The sequence below is a fragment of the Pleurodeles waltl genome, chromosome 1_1 (assembly GCF_031143425.1).
Source record: "Pleurodeles waltl isolate 20211129_DDA chromosome 1_1, aPleWal1.hap1.20221129, whole genome shotgun sequence".
In the NCBI taxonomy this organism is placed as follows: Eukaryota; Metazoa; Chordata; class Amphibia; order Caudata; family Salamandridae; genus Pleurodeles; species Pleurodeles waltl.
Window position 1 is genome coordinate 31,105,078 of NC_090436.1, and position 20,514 is coordinate 31,125,591.

Below are 20,514 nucleotides of genomic sequence, written 5' to 3' on the forward strand. Positions count from 1 at the left end.
CCTTGACACTGCACCTGCACGCTGTAGAGGCTTGATACTGTGCCTGCACGCTGTAGAGGCTTGACACTGCACCTGCATGCTGTAGAGGCTTGAAACGGCACCTACAGGCTGTAGAGGCTTGACACTGCACCTGCACGCTGTAGAGGCTTGAAACTGCACCTGCACGCTGTAGAGGTTTGAAACTGCATCTGCACGCTGTAGAGGCTTGACACTGCACCTGCACACTTGACACTGTACCCACAATCTATGGATACTTGACACTGCACCCACAGAATCAAGAGGCTTGACACTGCATTTACACACCATAGAGATGTGTAACTGTACCCACACAATGTAGAGGCTTGGCACTGTATCCACAATCTATGGATACTTGACACTGCACCCACAGAATCAAGAGGCTTGTCACTGCATTTTCACACCATTGAGACTTGTAACTGTACCCACACACTGTAGAGGCTTGGCACTGCACCCACACACTGTAGAGGCTTTGCACTGCACCTACAATCTATGGATACTTGACACTGCACCCACAGAATCAAGAGGCTTGTCACTGCATTTACACACCATAGAGAATTGTAACTGTACCCACACACTGTAGAGGCTTGGCACTGCATCCACAATCTATGGATACTTGACACTGCACCCACAGAATCAAGAGTCTTGACACTGCATTTACACACCATAGAGACTTGTAACTGTACCCACACAATGTAGAGGCTTGGCACTGCACCCACACACTGTAGAGGCTTGGCACTGCACCTACAATCTATGGATACTTGACATTGCACCCACAGAATCAAAAGGCTTATCACTGCATTTACACACCATAGAGAATTGTAACTGTACCCACACACTGTAGAGGCTTGGCACTGCACCTACAATCTATGGATACTTGACACTGCACCCACAGAATCAAGAGGCTTGACACTGTATTTACACACCATAGAGACTTGTAACTGTACCCACTCAATGTAGAGGCTTGGCACTGCACCCACACACTGTAGAGGCTTGGCACTGCACCTACAATCTATGGATACTTGACACTGCACCCACAGAATCAAGAGGCTTGTCACTGCATTTACACACCATAGAGACTTGTAACTGTACCCACACACTGTAGAGGCTCGGCACTGCACCCACACACTGTAGAGGCTTAAAACTGCACCCACACAATGTAGAGGCTTGGCACTGCACCCACACACTGTAGAGGCTTGCCACTGCACCCACACACTGTAGAGGCTTGGCACTGCACCCACACAATGTAGAGGCTTGGCACTGCACCCACACACTGTAGAGGCTTGGCACTGCATCCACAATCTATGGATACTTGACACTGCACCCACAGAATCAATGGGCTTGTCACTGCATTTACACACCATAGAGACTTGGCACTGCACCCACACACTGTAGAGGCTTGGCACTGCACCCACACACTGTAGAGGCTTGGCACTGACAAGGCAGCAGGAGACGTAGCTGCAAATGCACCCTGCATTACCACACCCCGATGGGGCCCTGAGGGTTGAATACACCCACTCTCATGCGGGCATTCATGACCACCTTTAATGGTAGCCAGACACATCTGCGTGGAGCAGGGAGCAGTGGCCGTACTGCCCTCAGCACTTGCAACCAACGAAGGGTGCATCTTCTCTCGCAGATCGAACACCCTGTCCTGGAGTAAACAAGGCGAACCTCAAGAGGGTGTCACCAGCGCAAACCGAGGGGTGGCACCCTTTTGGCAATCCAACCCTGGTTCTCCTTTGACCAGATGAAGATCCAGGGCTCGATCACAAGCCTTGTGTCTGATGCTCATTGACCTGACGCATTGTGTGCTCTGATTGCTCTCTTCTAGTCTGGTATCTACGATGACGATTTCTACGATGGAGCATGGTGTGCCGAAGACAAGAACAAAAACCAGTGGCTTGAAATTGATGCTAGAAGGCTAACGCTATTCACCGGCGTCATCACCCAGGGAAAGAATTCCATATGGACGTAAGTTGTACACAATAAGGATGCCACCACAGTAAATGCTTACTGTAAGTGTTACCATTAGGTATCCCACTTAGTGAAGTGTCCTAGACCATGATATAGATTAATGGCTTGAACTGGGCTACACAACATTTATGATAGTTTATACGTATGTGCTTAGAAGAGCTTTACCACTCTCAAGGACCCTCATGTCCGCCTAAGAGGGTCATCTCTAAATTATGAAAACCTGATTCAAAGATGATGTGAGAAGCCCTCTCTTAACTATCTTTAATTATTGTGTACAGGGCAAGGTTTTCAACTTCTTCCTAAACCTGAAAAGAGTGGGTGCAGTCTGCAGAATCCTAAAGCCTGTGCACCCCCATCATTTATTCCTGTACTTTTGCAGGACACATAATCCTTGGGTCTGAGATTTCAAAGTGTGAGTAGGGAGAGCCTTTTATTCAGAAAGGAAGGGCTGATGTTATTACAGACTTGGTAGGTCTGATGGGCCATACGAGCAACTTTGAGCCTGATAGGTTTCTGAACTAGTAACAGGTAGAGTTAATCAGGGTGGGATGAGACTCTTTCATGTGTTTGCAGATGAATTATTAGCCTCACCGCAGCATTCTCTATAGCTTGTGTTTTGTGAATATTCTTTTTGGGTCCTAAATAACTGGAGTTGCATAAAAGGCAGATCTGATTGTACACAGAGATTTGTCCCTGTGGGGACAAGAGGGACCGATAGGGGTATATTTCAATATTCTGAGATTGAATAAATAAAAGGCAGCATTTTTATGGTCCAACAGTAAGCTTGATGTCATTTTAGAAGTTCAGGATGAGGAGGGACGATCGGTCTGTGACCCTCTGTGCGCTGTGAACAGTTTACGCAATTATTACCCAGAGCTGTGCTCATCCAAAATTACTTATGATGAATCCTCTAGTACGGACTATCTGGAGCATGTTCCCATGCCTTGGCTGACCAATGCCGACAGGGGACTCTTAATGGCTCCATTTCAGCCGGGCAGAGGTACGCAAGGCCCTCAAAGAAATGGTGGCCGGTAAGGCCCCGGGCTCGGATGGGTTCACAGTAGCCTTTTATGAGGCCTATCTGGACTTATTAATTCCACACTCAGTCACCCTGTTTGGAGAAATGGCCAGTGACAAATTGATGCCTGAATCAATGAGAGAAGCATTAATTATCACTTTTCTTAAACGGGGTAAGCCGCCACAACAGTGCTCTTCATACAGGCTAAATGTGGACACTAAGCTGTATGCCAAAATTCTATCTAATAGATTAGCGTAGTTTTTGCCTGGGGTGATTAAGCCGCAGCAGGCAGTGTTCGTTTCTGGTCGCAGCCTTGCGTTGAACCTCAACACCTTAGACAGCTTTGAAGAGACTAGACCTCTCCTTGCATTTATGTATCCCCTATAGCCTAAAGGACACAGCTGAAAAGCAACGATGCCCTCACAGCCTATGGCTCCCATAATGTCTGATCTCTGAGAAGAACCTGCACCAAGTACGCAAACACCGATGTGCCTTGATGTGGTGCCCCACTTTAAATACATCATATGGCATAGCACTGATCCTAAAGTCGTGTGTGCATGTCCTCGCTGCCTTGGATGCAGGTATTAGGTAATGGTTTCCCATCAACAGTCCTTTCATCAGCACATCGGTCCTTCTTCCTGGCAGAGTATCCACAGGTCCAGAAGTGTACTGAGTTGGTGGTGTCAGGGGTCCAGTACGTATATCCAGTTCTGCCTTTGAAGTGAGGGAGGCTCCAAAGAGAGGCCTTTGAAGTGCACAGAGTCCCTGTCCCTCTGCCCTGGCTCCAGACTCATTACAGGGGTTTAAGCACCCCTTTGTGTAGGAACGACCCAGGCCTTTCGGGTATAAGTGTCATCTCATCCCTCCCATCCTTCCCAGGGTGGCACATAAGGATGTTGATGACCCAGCAGTCATACCTAAGATCCCGTTGGGTGTGGCTATCTGGAGGGAATGCACAAAGTCGAGCGGCCCCTACCCCGGACGTGTATTCAGAGACAGGCAGAAGTCACCAAATGGCTTAAGTATGAAAATGCCAACATTCTATAAGTGCCATTTTCTGAATTACAATTTAAAATGTGACTTTACCATAAGTAAGAGTTTTAAATTGTGATCCTAGAGACATGAAACTTGGGGGTCCCATCACTTCCCAATTGGAAATTACACTTATAAAATGTAATAAGGTAATCCCAATGTTGACCTATGGAAGAGATAGACCTTCCAGTAGTGAAAAGCAAATTGAAGTGTTTTTCTCTACCAGGACATGAAAAATTAAAAAGTACACGTCCTACTTTTTAAATACACTGCACCCTGCCCTTGGGCTGTCCAGGGCCTACCTTAGGCGTGACTTATATGCATTAAAAAGGACGGTTTGGGCCTGGCAAGAGGGAAAACTTATTCCACAAAAAGGACAAGGAATATAGTCAAGGACAATACCCGACTGATTCACAAATAAACACTACTTATGAAAAAACATCCCTAACCCACAAATTGTGGCATGCTTCATCATAGGGCCCTGCTAACACACTCCAAATAAATAAATCCCCTTTGGAGTGGAGTCGTAAGGGTGGGGGAACATATAAACACAATGGACAAGACCAACAATTATGGCACAGGGACCGAAGACGAACAACCGAAACGATATATATATAAAACTGACTCAGGCTGACCATTCGTCCTATATTTTATTCCGGTACAGCCAGGGCACGATTAAAATATAATTGGTGGTGTTTTAGGCGTTAGTAACCTGTACACCCCAATCGCTGAAGAGGGTCAACATGTTTCGGCCTGTTTCTAATGCCAGCTGCACTATACTTAGGGAATTTTTAAGCACAAGAGAAATTATCTCTTTCTTACACATATAGGGTGTAATTTTGGGGACTACTATAGGATACCATATTCCACTGATTTGTGGATTGTAATCTTATTATTTTTTTCCCCACAGAATTCTGAGTGTGCTGACAAATGACAGAGTATCTTGTGGCACGAATTAACTAGCCTCCTGACATAAGGACAGGTAGGGGTTTGTCTTATAATACAGGGACAGGGCTAAGGTCCTGACGAAGGCCGTTTGACCCAAGCTGGCATTAGAAACAGGCCGAAACATGTTGACCCTCTTCAGCGATTGGGGTGTACAGGTTACTAACGCCTAAAACACCACCAATTATATTTTAATCCTGCCCTGGCTGTACCGGAATAAAATATAGGATGAATGGTCAGCCTGAGTCAGTTTTATATATATATATCGTTTCTGTTGTTCGTCTTCAGTCCCTGTGCCATAATTGTTGGTCTTGTCCATTGTGTTTATATGTTCCCCCACCCTTACTGCTCTACTCGAAAGGGGATTTTTTTATTTGGAGTGTGTTAGCAGGGCCCTATGATGAAGCATGCCACAATTTGTGGGTGAGGGCCGTTTGTTCATAAGCAGTGTTTATTTGTGAATCAGTCGGGTATTGTCCTTGACTATACTCCTTGTCCTTTTTGTGAGATAACTTTGGTTACAGGAGGTCGGACAGGAATTCCCTCTCACCCCTTCAAAGTGTGTTGAAGAGGGAAAACTTCCCAGGTCGACAGCAGTTTAAACTACATGCATAGGCTCTGCAGTGACAGGCATGAGTTGTTTAAAGGGCTACTACTGAAGTGAGTGGCACAATTAGTGCTGCAAGCTCACTAGTAGCAGTTAATATATAGGCCATAGGTACAAGTAGTGAACTTTACTAGGGACGTATTAGTAAATTAAATATGCCAATTGTGGTTAAGCCAATTTTTCCATATTTAAAGCAGAGAGCACATGCATTTAATCAGTAGTCAGCAGTGGTAAAGTGCCTAGAGTCCTAAAGCCAGCGAACAATGAAATCAGAAAAACAGGAGGTCAGAAGTAAAAAAAGTAAGCAGAAACCACGCCAAAGATGCCAGGTCTAAAACCAAGAGTATCTACAGATGTCAGAAGAAATTCATTTTATGCACCCCCTAACTTGGTCTGCATTTGAACCTACCGGCAGATGATCAGAAAGGCCTGAGGTTAAGATCAGAGTAGGGATATCACAGCTCATTCAGCGTACAAATCTAATGTCCTACAGCGCTAGTACCAGAAGTATGTTTCAACGCATGGTGTACTACGAATGCAGTCTATTTTACATATACCCTTTTTATGTTTGTTTATTTGTACCCTCAGCTGCTAAGCTGTTTTACTCATGCGCTGCCATCCTTTCACACTGTGCACAGCTCATTGAGTTTACAAAGATGATGTCCTTAACAGGTCGTACCCTGCCCAGCTGTAGTTGCATCTTTTCCCCCTTATGTCCCTTACACAGCTCTTATTTTGCTCAGCATGCACCCTGTGTGATTCGTATCAGTTTCACAGACAATATCCTGTTCGGCTCACACTGTGCGCCGCTCATTCAGCTTACAAATCTAATGCCCTACACAGCTCGTACCCTACACAGCTCCGGTTGCACCTTTTCTCGCTTATGTCCCTTGCACAGCTCTTATTTTGCACAACATGCACCCTATATGATTCTTATGAGGTTCACAGACAATATCCTGCTCAGCTCACACTGTGCACAGCTCATTGAGTTTACAAAGTTAATGTCCTTCACAAGTCGTACGCTGCACAGCTCTTATTTTGCACAGTATGCACCCTGTATGATTCTTAGCAGTTTCACAGACAGTATCCTGCTCCAGTCATACTGTGCAAATCTCATTCAGTTTACAAATCTAATGTCCTACAGAGCTAGTACCCTACACAGCTCCGGTTGCATCTTTTAGCGCTTATGTCCCTTGCACAGCTCTTTTTTTGCTCAGCATGCACCCTGTATGATTCATATCAGTTTCACAGGCAATATCCTGTTCAGCTGACACTGTGCACAGCTCATTCAGTTTACAAAGCTAATATCCTACACAGCTCGTACCCTGCACAGCTCCCTTTGCACCTTTTACCAATTATGTCCCTTGCACAGCTCTTATTTTGCACAACATGGACCCTGCATGATTCTTATCAGTTTCACAGACAATATCCTGCTCAGCTCACACTGTGCACAGCTCATTCAGCTTACAAATCTAATGTCCTACAGAGCTAGTACCCTACACAGCTCCGGTTGCACCTTTTCTCGCTTATGCGCAGAAGTATGTTTCATCGCATGGTGAACTACGAATGCAGTCTATTTTACATATACCCTTTTTATGTTTGTTTATTTGTACCCTCAGCTGCCAAGCTGTGTTAGTTATGCGCTGCCGTCCTTTCAGTTCTCAGGCACATAATACTCTTAATTTTAAAAAAAACATACAAAGTGTACCTTACTCCTAAAAATAAAACCACTATTGCCAGCATTTTTGTTATGGCGTCCAGGCATAATATGCTTTTTCTGTCCACTACAATGATGCTTGATGGAAGTTTGGAATGAAGCCCAGGCATGTAGTGTGAGCAGCCTCCTCCTCTGCTGGCAGCTTTTCTCATCTCTAAGTGGTGAGACATGTCTCACACTCTGCAGCAGCCTGGGGGGTGAGAGCTCAGGGTGCGTGCATGCGAATGCATCACACTCTGCAGCAGCCTGGGGGTGAGAGCTCAGGGTGCCAACATGTGGATGCGTACCACTCTGCAGCAGCCGGGGGGGCCCACATGCGCATGCGTGACACCCAGCAGCAGCCTGGGGGTGAGAGCTCGGGGTGCCCACATGTGCATGCGTGACACTCTGCAGCAGCCTGGGGGGTGAGAGCTCAGGGTGCGCACACGCGCATGCGAGACACTCTGCAGCAGCCTGAAGGATGAGAGTTCAGGGTGCGTGCATCCGCATGCGTGACACTCAGCAGCAGCCTGAAGGATGAGAGCTCAGGGTGCACACATGTGCATGTGTGACACTCTGCAGCAGCCTAGGGGGTGAGTGCTCAGGGTGCGTGCAATGCGAATGCATCACACTCTGCAGCAGCCTGGGTGGTGAGAGCTCATGGTTCCAACATGTGGATGCGTGCCACTCTGCAGCAGCCTGGGGGGCCCACATGTGCATACGTGACACCCTGCAGCAGCCTGGGGGTGAGAATTCAGGGTGCCCACATGCGCATGCGTGACACTCTGCAGCAGTCTGGAAGGGTGAGAGCTCAGGGTGCGCATATGCGTGACTCTCTGCAGCAGCCTGAAGGATGAGAGTTCAGGGTGCGTGCATGCGCATGCGTGACACTCAGCAGCAGCCTGAAGGATGAGAGCTTAGGGTGCGCAGATGTGCATGCGTGACACTGCAGCAGCCTGGGGGGGAGAGAGCGCAGGGTGCCCACTTGCGCATGCGTGACACTCTGCAGCAGCCTGGGGGGTGAGAGCTCAGGGTGCGCACATGCACATGCGTGACACTCTGCAGCAGCCTGGGGGGTGAAAGCTCAGGGTACATGCATGCGAATGCATGACACTCTGCAGCATCCTGAAGGATGCGAGTTCAGGGTGGCCAAATGCTATGAGTGACAATTTGCAGCAGCCTGGGGCGGTGAGAGCTCAGGGTGCACACATGCGCATGCGTGACACTCTGCAGCAGGCTGGGGGTAAGAGGTCAGGGTGCACACATGCACATGCGTGACACTCTGCAGCACCCTGGGGGGTGAGAGCTCAGGGTTCCCACATGAGCATGCGTGCCAGTGCTAGCTTTAGGTGGGAGAGACCTGAGTTTTAAATGTTATTTAACCACTGTTATTATACTTCAAGCTTTGTATTTAACATACTGGGCTTTCTTTGCTAAATAACTTTTACATGTATAATGTGCATCTAACAATGCTGGTAGCTGTAGTGCCCGTACAGGAAGGTTGCTTATCTGTGTGAGTTTTTATCCCTGAACTCTGGTTGTTACACTTTCCTCTGGACTGTGGGGCGTCTCCCAGCAGGCAGTCTCGCCAGAGGCCTGTCACAGCCGGTGTCCGCAGCACAAAGCAACAAGGTGGCACCAAAGAAGGGGGCAGACAGGTGGGGGGTGTGAGACCACCCACGGAGTATGACCCCTTGCCTCTGGACACACATGCTCACATCTCTCCCAGCACACCTGAATCACCCACAACTTAGCTCTGTCAGACTGGTTCCAGGCTGTTTTTTGGGGAGAACACAAGTGGTTGACGTGTGGGGGGAGGGGTAGATGGAAGGCTGAAGGTGCTAAAACAGCCCCAATTAGACCCCGAGGGTAGCAGACTCACTAGAGTTAAGATAGTAGGGGTCTTGCTGTTTTGCAGATCGTTATTTTCACCCCCTGAAGATTGGCGCCCTGGGCCTGGGCCCAGCTCACCCATACCACAAGCCGGCCCTGATCGTTAAGATTCACGAGTAAAGAGGGACAGGCAGAACTGCCTCATTGTGCCCCAAAGCTACAGCACTTCCAGGCACGCAGACCACCTTCTTACTTGGGAGAACTTTCGCTTTTACATTTAGGGTTAGCTTTGAGTGGGATCCATGCACAGCAGGTGCAGTGGCACCTGAACCCAGAGCCAGTGCTTGATTTGCAAAAAAATGAAGGGCCCTCGCCAGCAGCCACTGGAGCGTGCACCACACATTGCCCCTGACACTGCTGCCAACACAACTAACCATCGCAGTCCTACGAGGGTGGTGATTCACACTCTTGCAGCACCCGACACTACCAGGATGGCTTGGGCAACAGGTATTTGTCCTTTTTAATGACAGTTAAATTAATATATCAGTGGTGTATTCATTTCTAAATTAGATAGACAGTCCACCATGTGGCAGACTGTCGTAAGTCCCAGTAATCACTGGAAACCACCAGCTCAAATTAAGCACTGCCCAGAGCCCAAACCTAATAAACCTTGACAGTTGCTGTGTTTTAGTACCCCAATAGTAGTCAAGAGGCCATTTTCCTTGCTTGTCCCAGGGCCCGAGGCATCCTTGCCGCCTACTGGTGAGAGCCTTTGCCGAATGGATGAAGAACAAATGGATGAAGAATAGCTGCCTCAGACTGAATTCCGAAAAGACTGAGGTCCTCATCTTCGGCTCGACCCCCTCCACATGGGATGAATCCTTGTGGCCTGCCACACTGGGATTAGCTCCGACTCGCACCGACCACGCACGCAACTTAGGATTTATCCTGGACTCCTCACTATCCATGACCCAGCAAGTCAACGCCATCTCCTCCTGCTTCAACACCCTCCGCATGCTCCGAAAAATCTACAAATGGATCCCCATGGAAATCAGAACAGTCACCCAAGCCCTCGTAAGCAGCAAACTGGACTGCAGCAATGCCCTCTACACAGGAACCACGACCAAACTCCAGAAGAGGCTGCAACGCATCCAGAACACCTCCGCACGCCTCATCCTAGACATCCCCCACCACTGCCACATCACAGGCCACCTGAGAGAGCTGCAGTGGATCCCAGTCAACAAGAGAATCACCTTCAAACTCCTCACCCACGCTCACAAAGCACTGCACAACACCGGACCAGAATACCTCAACAGACGTCTCTCCTACACCCGACCCGACCCGACAGTTACGCTTCGCTGACTTCGCCATCGCAACCGTCCCACGCATCTGCAGAACTACAACCGGTGGCAGATCATTCTCGCACCTCGCCGCCAAAACGTGGAACACTCTTCCCACCCACCTGCGTCACACCAAGAACCTCCTTATCTTCAGGAGAATTCTCAAGACTCAGCTGTTCGAGCAGTAGCAGCGCCCCCCCTAGCCCCTTGAGGCCCGCACGGGTGAGTAGTGCGCGCTACAAATCCGTGATTGATTGATTCCCTCTAAATGAAGCAGGGGAATTTCCTCCAAAGATGGACGGGCTGCACTTCTCACAGAGACTGGTGGCCTCACACAGGCTGGGGGCCCGGGCTGCTTCTCGTGTGTATCGCTGTCAGTGGTACACTCGCCCCAATGGGCTACTAACCCACAGAACTTACTTGCCCTGGTAGAGTTTGTCCAGAGGAAGTTTTAAGGTCTGTTCTGGAAAATGAGAATTGACGATCAGAATTGGCGTTTTGTGCATTAAGTTACACATGAGTTCGCTGCGTGTCCACTCCCGATAATTGTGGCAGCTTTGTTGGGACAATCGCGGTTTGTGATGTTTGCAGCAAATCACAGAATCTCAGAAAAAAGGCGTTCATGGAGGGATCCTTTTCATCCCTCATCTGTAATCGGGGCCTAACAGTTTTCAGACAAGTACATCATATGCAAAACCACTGTGTAGTGTTCGAATTAGGAAAAACACTACATACAATTGTCACTTAGTTCACAATTTTTCTCCGAAAGTGGAAAAACGAGAACGTTCATAAACTTCATAAAGTTCAAAAGCATTTCATAGAAGGTGAAAGTTTAAAAAAACAAACAAAAAAAACTTTTCACTCTCATGATGGGGACCCCCAAAGCTAATCAGGGGCGTCGCCAAAACCCCCTTAAGCAGCCACAGCGGGGGAGGGGGGGCTCTTTATGGGCCTCTTCTGTCTGCAACTTGGGAGATATAGGTCAATAACTGAGTGAAAAGATGGATGGATGGGTGAGGGAAAGGATGGATGGGGAGATGGGTGGATGGATAAAGTGAAAGGTTGGAGGGATGAGTGAGAGGGTAGATGTATGATGGAACAGCGAAAGGATGAATGGATGGATAGAGAGGTGAAAGGCTGATGGATGAAAGAATGAATGGATGATAGAATGTAAATATGAATGTGGAGAGCGTGTGGATTCAAGGATGAAAAGACGAACGGATAGATGTTTGGATGGTAAAGGCGAGAATTACTCTGGGCAGGGTCATGAAGATTTGCTTAGCTTTGGGTCGAGGTGGGGTAAGGTGATCAGAGTTTGGAAACTAAAAACCGGGACACTTCATAAAACATAAAAGAGGGACTTCAATTGTCCACCATCTAAAGGGCAGAGAATGACAGAGCTCATCATCAAAGAAAGAGACAAACAAGGCACCTACGGAGTAGATAACTCCAAGCTTTAAACCAAACATCCCATCTGGTAACTACATTGCTTTCAGATAAACTGCTGGGTGGTCTGGCTCTGGGACCCTTAATAAACCTGCCCCATTCTCTTTGCAAAGAAACGCCAATGATGGACGGAATGAGGAATTAATCAAACATTCACTGCCAGTCACAGATCTGGGTTTAATCCATCAATTCTTTCGCTCACCATGCAACCCCACTTTTTGCATGTGTCATTCTCTTTGCAGTCACCCTCCCTGAAAACTGGGACATGAGTGAAATTTGCTGAAATCCCTCAGGGCAGCTGGTGAAAAACCGGGACTGTCCCGGCAAATCCTGGACGCTGGTCACCCTAAAGTGGGGGTATTTTAATTTTCTGGCTATTCCCTTGAAGCTAATCACCCCACATGCCGTTTCACCTATATGTGGAGATACAGCCCCCGTGCCCAGTGCTGGGATACGTGCTATATAAGCACCTCTTACATGCATGTGTGCTGAGTGCATTTCTTAAATCTGGCAGGTTTGAAAACAAAGGAGCCAAGAGTGCTGTAGACATTGTGTTAACTGGCCCTTTGCCATTAACCACAAAAAGCTAAAGAATAAACTACGAGCAGATGGTTATAATTTGTCCAGGGAGGAAATGAACATTTGAAAATTAGTTTTTTTTTTTTGTTGAGAGTGGAAAGCAGAGACCATGTGACCCTGGAGCCTGGAGGGTGAGAGGGCGACATGAAGGGCAGAGGACATGAAAACATGATACCAACGTCCTGCACAATAGGGCTGAAAATACAAAACAAACCTGCCTGGAGAGGTCCCCGAAACTGATATTTACTGGGAAGGCGAAAGGAAGGAAACATGAATTGGGTAAGGGGAGAAGCGGCTTGAGGTAAATGATGGAATGGAATGATGGGAGAAAGTTCTGCTGTGCAGGTCTAACAGGCGACCAGAAAACCCAAGAGCTAACTTAGTTGGGGAGATAGGATAAATAAAAAAATAAGCATTACAAATGTTTCTTATTTAAGATTTAGAAGACATGCAGTGCTTATTTTGAGCCAGTGGTTTTGGGCGCTCGTCACCGGCACTTAATTGCCAACACCGGCAGCTATGACAGCCAGCCACACGGTGGCGCTGTTTGCCTGATTTTGTGATGAAGACAACAACAGTTGTTTAATAACTCTATATACATTAAAAATGACTAATACCTGCCACCCAGGGCTTAGAACAGTGGTTCCCAACCTTTTGACTTATGTGGACCCCCACTTTCTCATTAATGGAACCCAGGGACCCCCACTGAATCATCATTGGAATCCGGGGACCCCCACTGAGTCATTACTGGAAGCATGAGACCTCATTTGTCAATATTTGTTAACATTTTTAAATTTTCTAAGCAGTCGTGGACCCCCTGAGAAGGCTTCACGGACCCCCAGGGGTCCCGGGACCTCAGGTTGGGAACCACTGGCTTAGATGATTAGCTTGGACAGCAGGTATTTGACATTTTTAATTTTATAAACAGTCTGAATAGTCATAAGCGGCACTGACATTGGCAATGGGTGGTGCAAACTGCAGTGGTCTTCTGGCAACGCCCCTGGCACTTATTTAATTACAAATTAAGTACTGAAAAAGAGACTGCTTCTTCCAGATGTTGGACTGGTCCATGCCAGCAGGAAGTTGTCACTTAGACACTGCATTGTGTCAGTAGTTATATAGCACTTTCCATAATCCTCTGAGGCTCAAAGCACTTTTCTGGATGGCCTGGTTGATTTATTTATAGCACACTTTATACCAATGGTGAGAGTGTGAAGCCCTCTGATTTGCATCTGGTTGCTGAGATCCCTTCGCAGTGCATGGTTGAGCGGCTGTTGCTTGTAGTTTAACCTACAAGGGACGAGTGGATGAGTTACATGAGGTTTGATAGCTTGGTGGGTGCACAGTGTGCTACATGTTGCTGCACATTCCCTTGGGTGGCGCACAGGATGTGAGAATATACACCACTTGTGTTTGTGGGGTGAGCAGGGTCATAGGTAGAAACCACAGTTGTTTTTCATCAGTGGGCCCATTATGATATATGAAGCCCACCCAAGAGCGTCAGAGGAGCCATTGGAAAAACAATACTCAGGTGGTATTATGTGGAGCAATAGAGGAGCAACCCAGTGGAGGCACCAAGGAGTGTTATATGGTGTGTTATATCGAGTGCATCACGGAGTGACAGATGAGCAATCCAATAGAGGCACTGATACACAACCAGGGGTATTATATGGAGTGTACGCTGACATGACAATACAGCAACCTAGTGAAGGCACTGATAAACCACCAAAAAGCCAACAGCCAGAGAAAATCCTCCAAAAAGGCCATCTGGTACAACCAAGAACTGAGAACAGCAAAACAAGACTGCAAACAGCTGGAAAGAAGATGGTGCATCACCAAGGACACCTCTGACTGAGCAGCCTTCAAGACCTCCCTCAACCTCTACCACTGCCTCCTGAGGGCAACAAAGAAGACAACCCTTGCCGCATGCATCGAAACCAGCACAAACAACACCGAGGAACTTTTCAACTTCGTTAAAGAATTCTCCAACCCAGCTGCCAACGAAAACAACATAACAACCTCACAGGAGCTGTGCGACAACCCCACCCACTTCTTCCGTGACAAGATCGTAACCATATACAGAAACTTCAGACCCACACCTACGGACTTCCTCAACAAATACATCAACAGAGTAACCGACACACTGACCACCTGGAACATCCTGTCCACCCAGGACATCACCTCCACGATGAAACCCATCCACTCTGGAGCTCCCACAAACCCATGTCCGCATCACATCTTCAACCTCTGACACCAAAGGATCAGCCAGGAACTCACCACCATGCTCCACACCTCTATCACCAGCACAACATTTCCTGAAACCTGGAAACACACCATAGTCAGACCACTACTCAAAAAACCCCAGAGTACCCAAAAACTACTGGCCAATCTCCCTGCTCCCATTCCCAGTGAAGGTACTGCAAAAGATCATCAACAAGCAACTCATGACATACCTGGAGCAGAACCAGCTATGCGACGGCTCCCAGTCCAGCTTCTGCAGCAATCATTGCACCAAAACTGCCCTTATCGCAGCCACTGACGACCTCCGAACCCTCCTCGACTGAGGAGAAACAGCCGCTGTGATCCTCCTTGACTTCTCGGGAGCCTTCAACACCGTATCCCACCACATGCTAATCGAAAGACTCCACCACATCGGCATCCAAGGGGGCACGCTCGGATGGATCACCTCCTTCCTCACTGGAAGAACCCAGAGCATTCACCTCCGACCTTTCACCTCTGAACCCAAGGAGATCATCTGCAGTGTCATATATGTGTTGAAGACAATAGAATCACCTTCAAGCTCCTGACTCATGCTTACAAGGCCTACACGACACTGGACCGGCCTACCTCAACCACAGACTCTCCTTCTACACTCCCGTCAGACAGCTCCGCTCCGCCCCGCCGACCAGGCCCTCGCCAACGTCACTTGCATCCGGAAGACCACAGCCGGAGGAAGATCCTTCTCCCACATCGCTGCCAAGACCTGGAACACTCTCCCCACCCACCTCAGGTAATCCCCCATGCAGGAACCACGGCCAAGCTCCAGAAAAGACTGCAACGCATACAGATCACCTCCGCACGTCTCATCCTGGACATCCCCCGCCACTGCCACATCACAGCCCACCTGAGAGACTACACTAGCTCCCATTCAACAAGAGAAACTCCTCACACACGCTCACAAGGCACTGCACAACACCGGACCAGAATATCTCAACAGACGGCTCTCCTTCTACACCCTGAACCGACAGCTTTGCTCCGCCGACCTTGCCCTCGCCACCGTCCCACGAATCCACAGAATGACCGCCAGGGGCAGATCGTTCTCTCACCTCGCCACCAAGACGTGAAACACTCTTCCCACCCACCTGCATCAGACACAGGACCTACTTACCTTCAGCAGACATCTCAAGACATGGCTGTTCGAGCAGTAGCAGCACCCCCCTACCCTCAGCGCCTTGAGACCCTCATGGGTGAGTAGCACGCTTTACAAATACTCAGATTGATTGATCGTCACAGTTCAGAAAAGACCTCAAGACCTGTCTCTTCGACCGACCCTCAGCCCCCCCCCCCACCTCCAGCACCTAGAGACCCTCACAGGTGAGTAGTTGCGCTCTACAAATCCTTGATTGATTGATTGGAGAGGACCACGCTCTTCAACGCGTATATGACACGCTAGCCAACATCGTTAGATCCCACGGTTTCAATATAATTTCCTATGCAGACGGCACTCAACTCATCCTCTCATTCACCGACGACACCTCCACCACATGAACCAACTTCCACCTACACATGACAAGCATTGCTGATTGGATGATGAACAACTGCTTTCGGCTGAACACAGACATGACGTAAGTACTGATCTTTAGCAATAGCAGCAACACATGGAACACCTTGTGGTGGCCATGCCAGAGACCGCAGAATCATCACTGACAACAAGCTCACCATGAAATCACAGATCAAGGCCATCTCCTCGGCCTGCTTCCTCACTTTTTGCGTGCTATGTAAATTCTTCAAGCGGGTACCCCTACTCATGAGACACACTGTGACACAGGCCCTTATCACCAGCTGACTGGACTACAGCAACACCCTCTAGATAGGAATCGCCTCACACCTCCTACAGAGACTTCAGAGCATACAGAACGCCGCAGCCAGCTTCCTGCTCAGCCTTCCCCGATGAACCCACATCACACCCCACCTCAGGCAAGTGCACTAACTCCGCATACAGAGAGATGTCAATTCAAGCTGCTGACCCACATGCACAAGGCTCTACACAACCAAGGACCCGCATACATTAACTAACGCTGAAACTTCCACCAACCATCGATAAGACTGCGCTTTGCCTCCCTTTCTTTTGCCCACACTCCCCGCATCTACCGAAGCAGAAGTGGATGGAGCTCCTTCTCTCACATCACAGCAAAAACCTGGAACAGCCTCGCCACCCACCTCCAGACTATCACCTCACTTCTGGAATTCCAAATGGCCTCCAAGATCTGGCTGTTCGAATAAGCCTCCAGGACCTGCAAGCACCTGGATACCGTATTGGGTGATTAACCGTGCTTTATGAATCCTGCTGGATTGATTGATTGAGGAGTGTTATATGGAGTCCACGCTGGAGTGACAGAGCAGCAACCCAGTGGAGGCACTGATAAACCACCAAGAGTGTTGTACGGTGTGTTATATGGAGTGCACCCTGTAGTGACAGAGGAGAAACCAATTGCAGGAACTGATAATCCACCAAGCAGTTTTATTTGGAGTCCACACTGGAGGGACAGAGGAGTAATACAGTGGAGGCACTGATAAACCACCAAGGAGTGTTATTTGGAGTCCACACTGGAGTGACAGAGGAGCAATACAGTGGAGGCACTGATAAACCACAAAGCAGTGTTATTTGGAGTCCACACTGAAGGCACGGAGGAGTAATACAGTGGAGGCACTGATAAACCACCAAGCAGTGTTATTTGGAGTCCACACTGGAGTGACAGAGGAGCAGGACAGTGGAGGCACTGATAATCCACCAAGGAGTGTTATTTGGAGTCCACACTGGAGGGACAGAGTAGTAATACAATGGAGGCACTGATAAACCACCAAGCAGTGTTATTTGGAGTCCACACTGGAGTGACAGAGGAGCAGGACAGTGGAGGCACTGATAATCCACCAAGGAATGTTATTCGGAGTCCACACTGGAGTGACAGAAGAGCAAGACAGTGGAGGCACTGATAAACCACCAAGTAGTGTTATTTGGAGTCCACACTGGAGTGACAGAGGAGCAGGACAGTGGAGGCACTGATAAACCACCAAGTAGTGTTATTTGGAGTCCACACTGGAGTGACAGAGGAGCAGGACAGTGGAGGCACTGATAAACCACAAAGGAGTGTTATTTGGAGTCCACACTGGAGTGACAGAGGAGTAATACAGTGGAGGCACTCATAAACCACAAAGGAGTGGTATATGGTGTGTTATACGGGCAGAGGGATGAAAAGAAAAGGAGGCAGGAAACGTCAAGGAAAGAAAGAAAACGAGAGGGATAGAGAAAATAAAAGCAAATGAAGGCAGGCAAGGAGAGGAAAAGGATTGAATGAGAAAAACGGAAAGACCAGAAAAAGAAGAGGTAGACATTGAGAAAGAAAGTGAAAACGAGAGAAGTAGTTTACAAATAATTTTCAAAAAAAGAAACACACCTGGTAACTTCCCTTGTGCATTGTGATAGCAGACATGGATTTTCAGGGACAAAATTGTATGTTACATGAAAACCAACGTCTAGAATCTCCATCCTTTGCTCCATGCTGGGCGATGGGGAGCAAATAGTAGGGTTAGCTTGTGGTCAGACTCTAAAACGCAACCAAGGATGTAGGTTCTAACAATGTGACTTGGTGAGTATCAGCTCATGGGGCACCCATCAAGCGCATACTGAGGTCAGAGGCATTCTTGCTATTGACAAGGATTTCATCACTTCAGTCACCAACTCTTTATCAATACCAGCTCTTCCCTTTATGTGTCTGAGAACTGCAGCCCTTCCCTTAATGTGTCTGAGAATTCCAGCCCCTTCCCTTATGTGTCTGAGAATACCAGCTCTTCCCTTTATGAGTCTGAGAATACCAGCTCTTCCCTTTATGTGTCTGAGAATGCCAGATCTTCCCTTTATGTGTCCGAGAATACCAGCTCTTCCCTTTATGAGTCTGAGAATACCAGCTCTTCCCTTTATGAGTCTGAGAATACCAGCTTTTCCCTTATGTGTCTGAGAATGCCAGCTCTTCCCTTTATGAGTACTAAGTCTGAGAATACCAGATCTTCCCTTTATGTGTCTGAGGATACCAGATCTTCCCTTTATGTGTCTGAGAATACCAGCTCTTCCCTTTATGAGTCTGAGAATACCAGCTCTTCCCTTTATTTGTCTGAGAATACCAGCTCTTCCCTTTATGAGTCTGAGAATACCAGATCTTACCTTTATGTGTCTGAGAATACCAGCTCTTCTCTTTATGAGTCTGAGAATACCAGATCTTCCCTTTATGTGTCTGAGAATACCAGCTCTTCCCTGTATGAGTCTGAGAATACCAGATCTTCCCTTTATGTGTCAGGGAATTCCAGCTCTTCCTTTTATGGGTTCGCGAATACCAACTCTTCCTTTTCTGAGTCCGAGAATACCAGCATCCCCTTTATTAGTCCAAGAATACCAGATTTTCCCTTTATGTGTCTGTAAATTCCACCCCTTCCTTTTATGGGTCAGAGAATTCCAGCTCTTCCCTTTATGTGTCTGAGAATACCAGCTCTTCCCTGTATGTGTCTAAGAATACCAGCTCTTTCCTTTATGTGTCCCAGAATACCTTATTCTCCAGGTAGATGTGAAGGCCCTTGCAGCTGCACAAAAGACGCAAGTGAAAAGGGTGGTGATGCACTTCTATGTTAATTAATATTAGTGTTAGGTATTTAGACAGCATGACTGCTATCCAGAGGTTGGTTGCAATATTCAGGCTTCAGAACCACCTAAACGACGAGAGATGTTTGACACAGATTGTAACCATAAACAAGGCTATAGTCATGTGGGCTACTAGGTGATCCCTCCAAACAACAAAACGGGTAACAAGGCCCTAAGGCTCACTCAGGCCGCTCACCTGAGTACACAATAGGGTCAGCATGAAAACATTTTCCATGAGTGAGTTTCCTTTCTAACTAACTCTATCTGTACTCCAGGCATCTGCTCCTTCTTGTGCAATTGATTAGACATGATGGTGGACTATGCGACTGGTTATACATTTATATATACATTTGGTTATAAACAGAGAAATAGAGGAAGGGCCAAGTTTGTTGGCCCGTGAACAGAGAAACATACATCCAATGGTAACTTAGCAGACATTTTGCAAGGACGTAAAACTCTATTAAGTGTGTTTTTAGTCCCAAAGTTATTGTCTTTTGAAATTAATGTTTCAAAAGCATTTCAATCTAACATTAATGGCAAACAATTATCATATGTATATGTTTATGCCCTATAAAAATACCATATTCAAAATGGTTGCCATTGTAGCCATCTCTGTAATGGCTTTACTCTTGATGGTAACATACACCCTCCAGTTGAAGACAGCTCCATATATGAACCAATGAAGTTAGTTCTTCACAGAAATGGTCATACACAATGAGAGGAGATGCATGGTGGCGGGGATCAGAACAAGTTTATAAAAGATGCTGATGAATCATGGTGAGCAAGTCAAGTAGAAGTTTGTAATTTCACTCTAATGTTATTCTGCTCATCTGAAATTGTAAGATATCTTGACATTTATTTCAGGTTTTTAAAGCCTTCCTTATTGTGTTTTTTTCCACAGAGATGACTGGGTGACTTCCTACAAAGTCCAAGTCAGCAATGATACACATGTCTGGACCACATGTAAGAATGGGACAGAGGAAGTGGTGAGTTTACTGGTCTAGTGGCTACTTTCTGGAAGATGCTATTTTCTTGCCAAGTCCAGAGTATGGTAATTAATTTAATATCCCAAATTAGACTCTTTTTAAGCTTATATGCCTCAAGAGTAGATTTTGC

At 47.4% G+C, this 20,514-nt stretch overlaps 1 protein-coding gene across 1 annotated transcript in view; it reads left to right on the forward strand.

Moving 5' to 3' along the window:
• The window catches only part of LOC138259173 (probable carboxypeptidase X1), a 267,238-nt gene that overhangs the window by 103,001 nt on the left and 143,723 nt on the right, over positions 1-20,514 (forward strand). The window contains exons 4-5 of the mRNA XM_069206773.1: positions 1,850-1,989; positions 20,300-20,384. Coding sequence (XP_069062874.1) covers positions 1,850-1,989; positions 20,300-20,384 — 225 coding nt within the window. The remainder of the gene's footprint in view (positions 1-1,849; positions 1,990-20,299; positions 20,385-20,514) is intronic.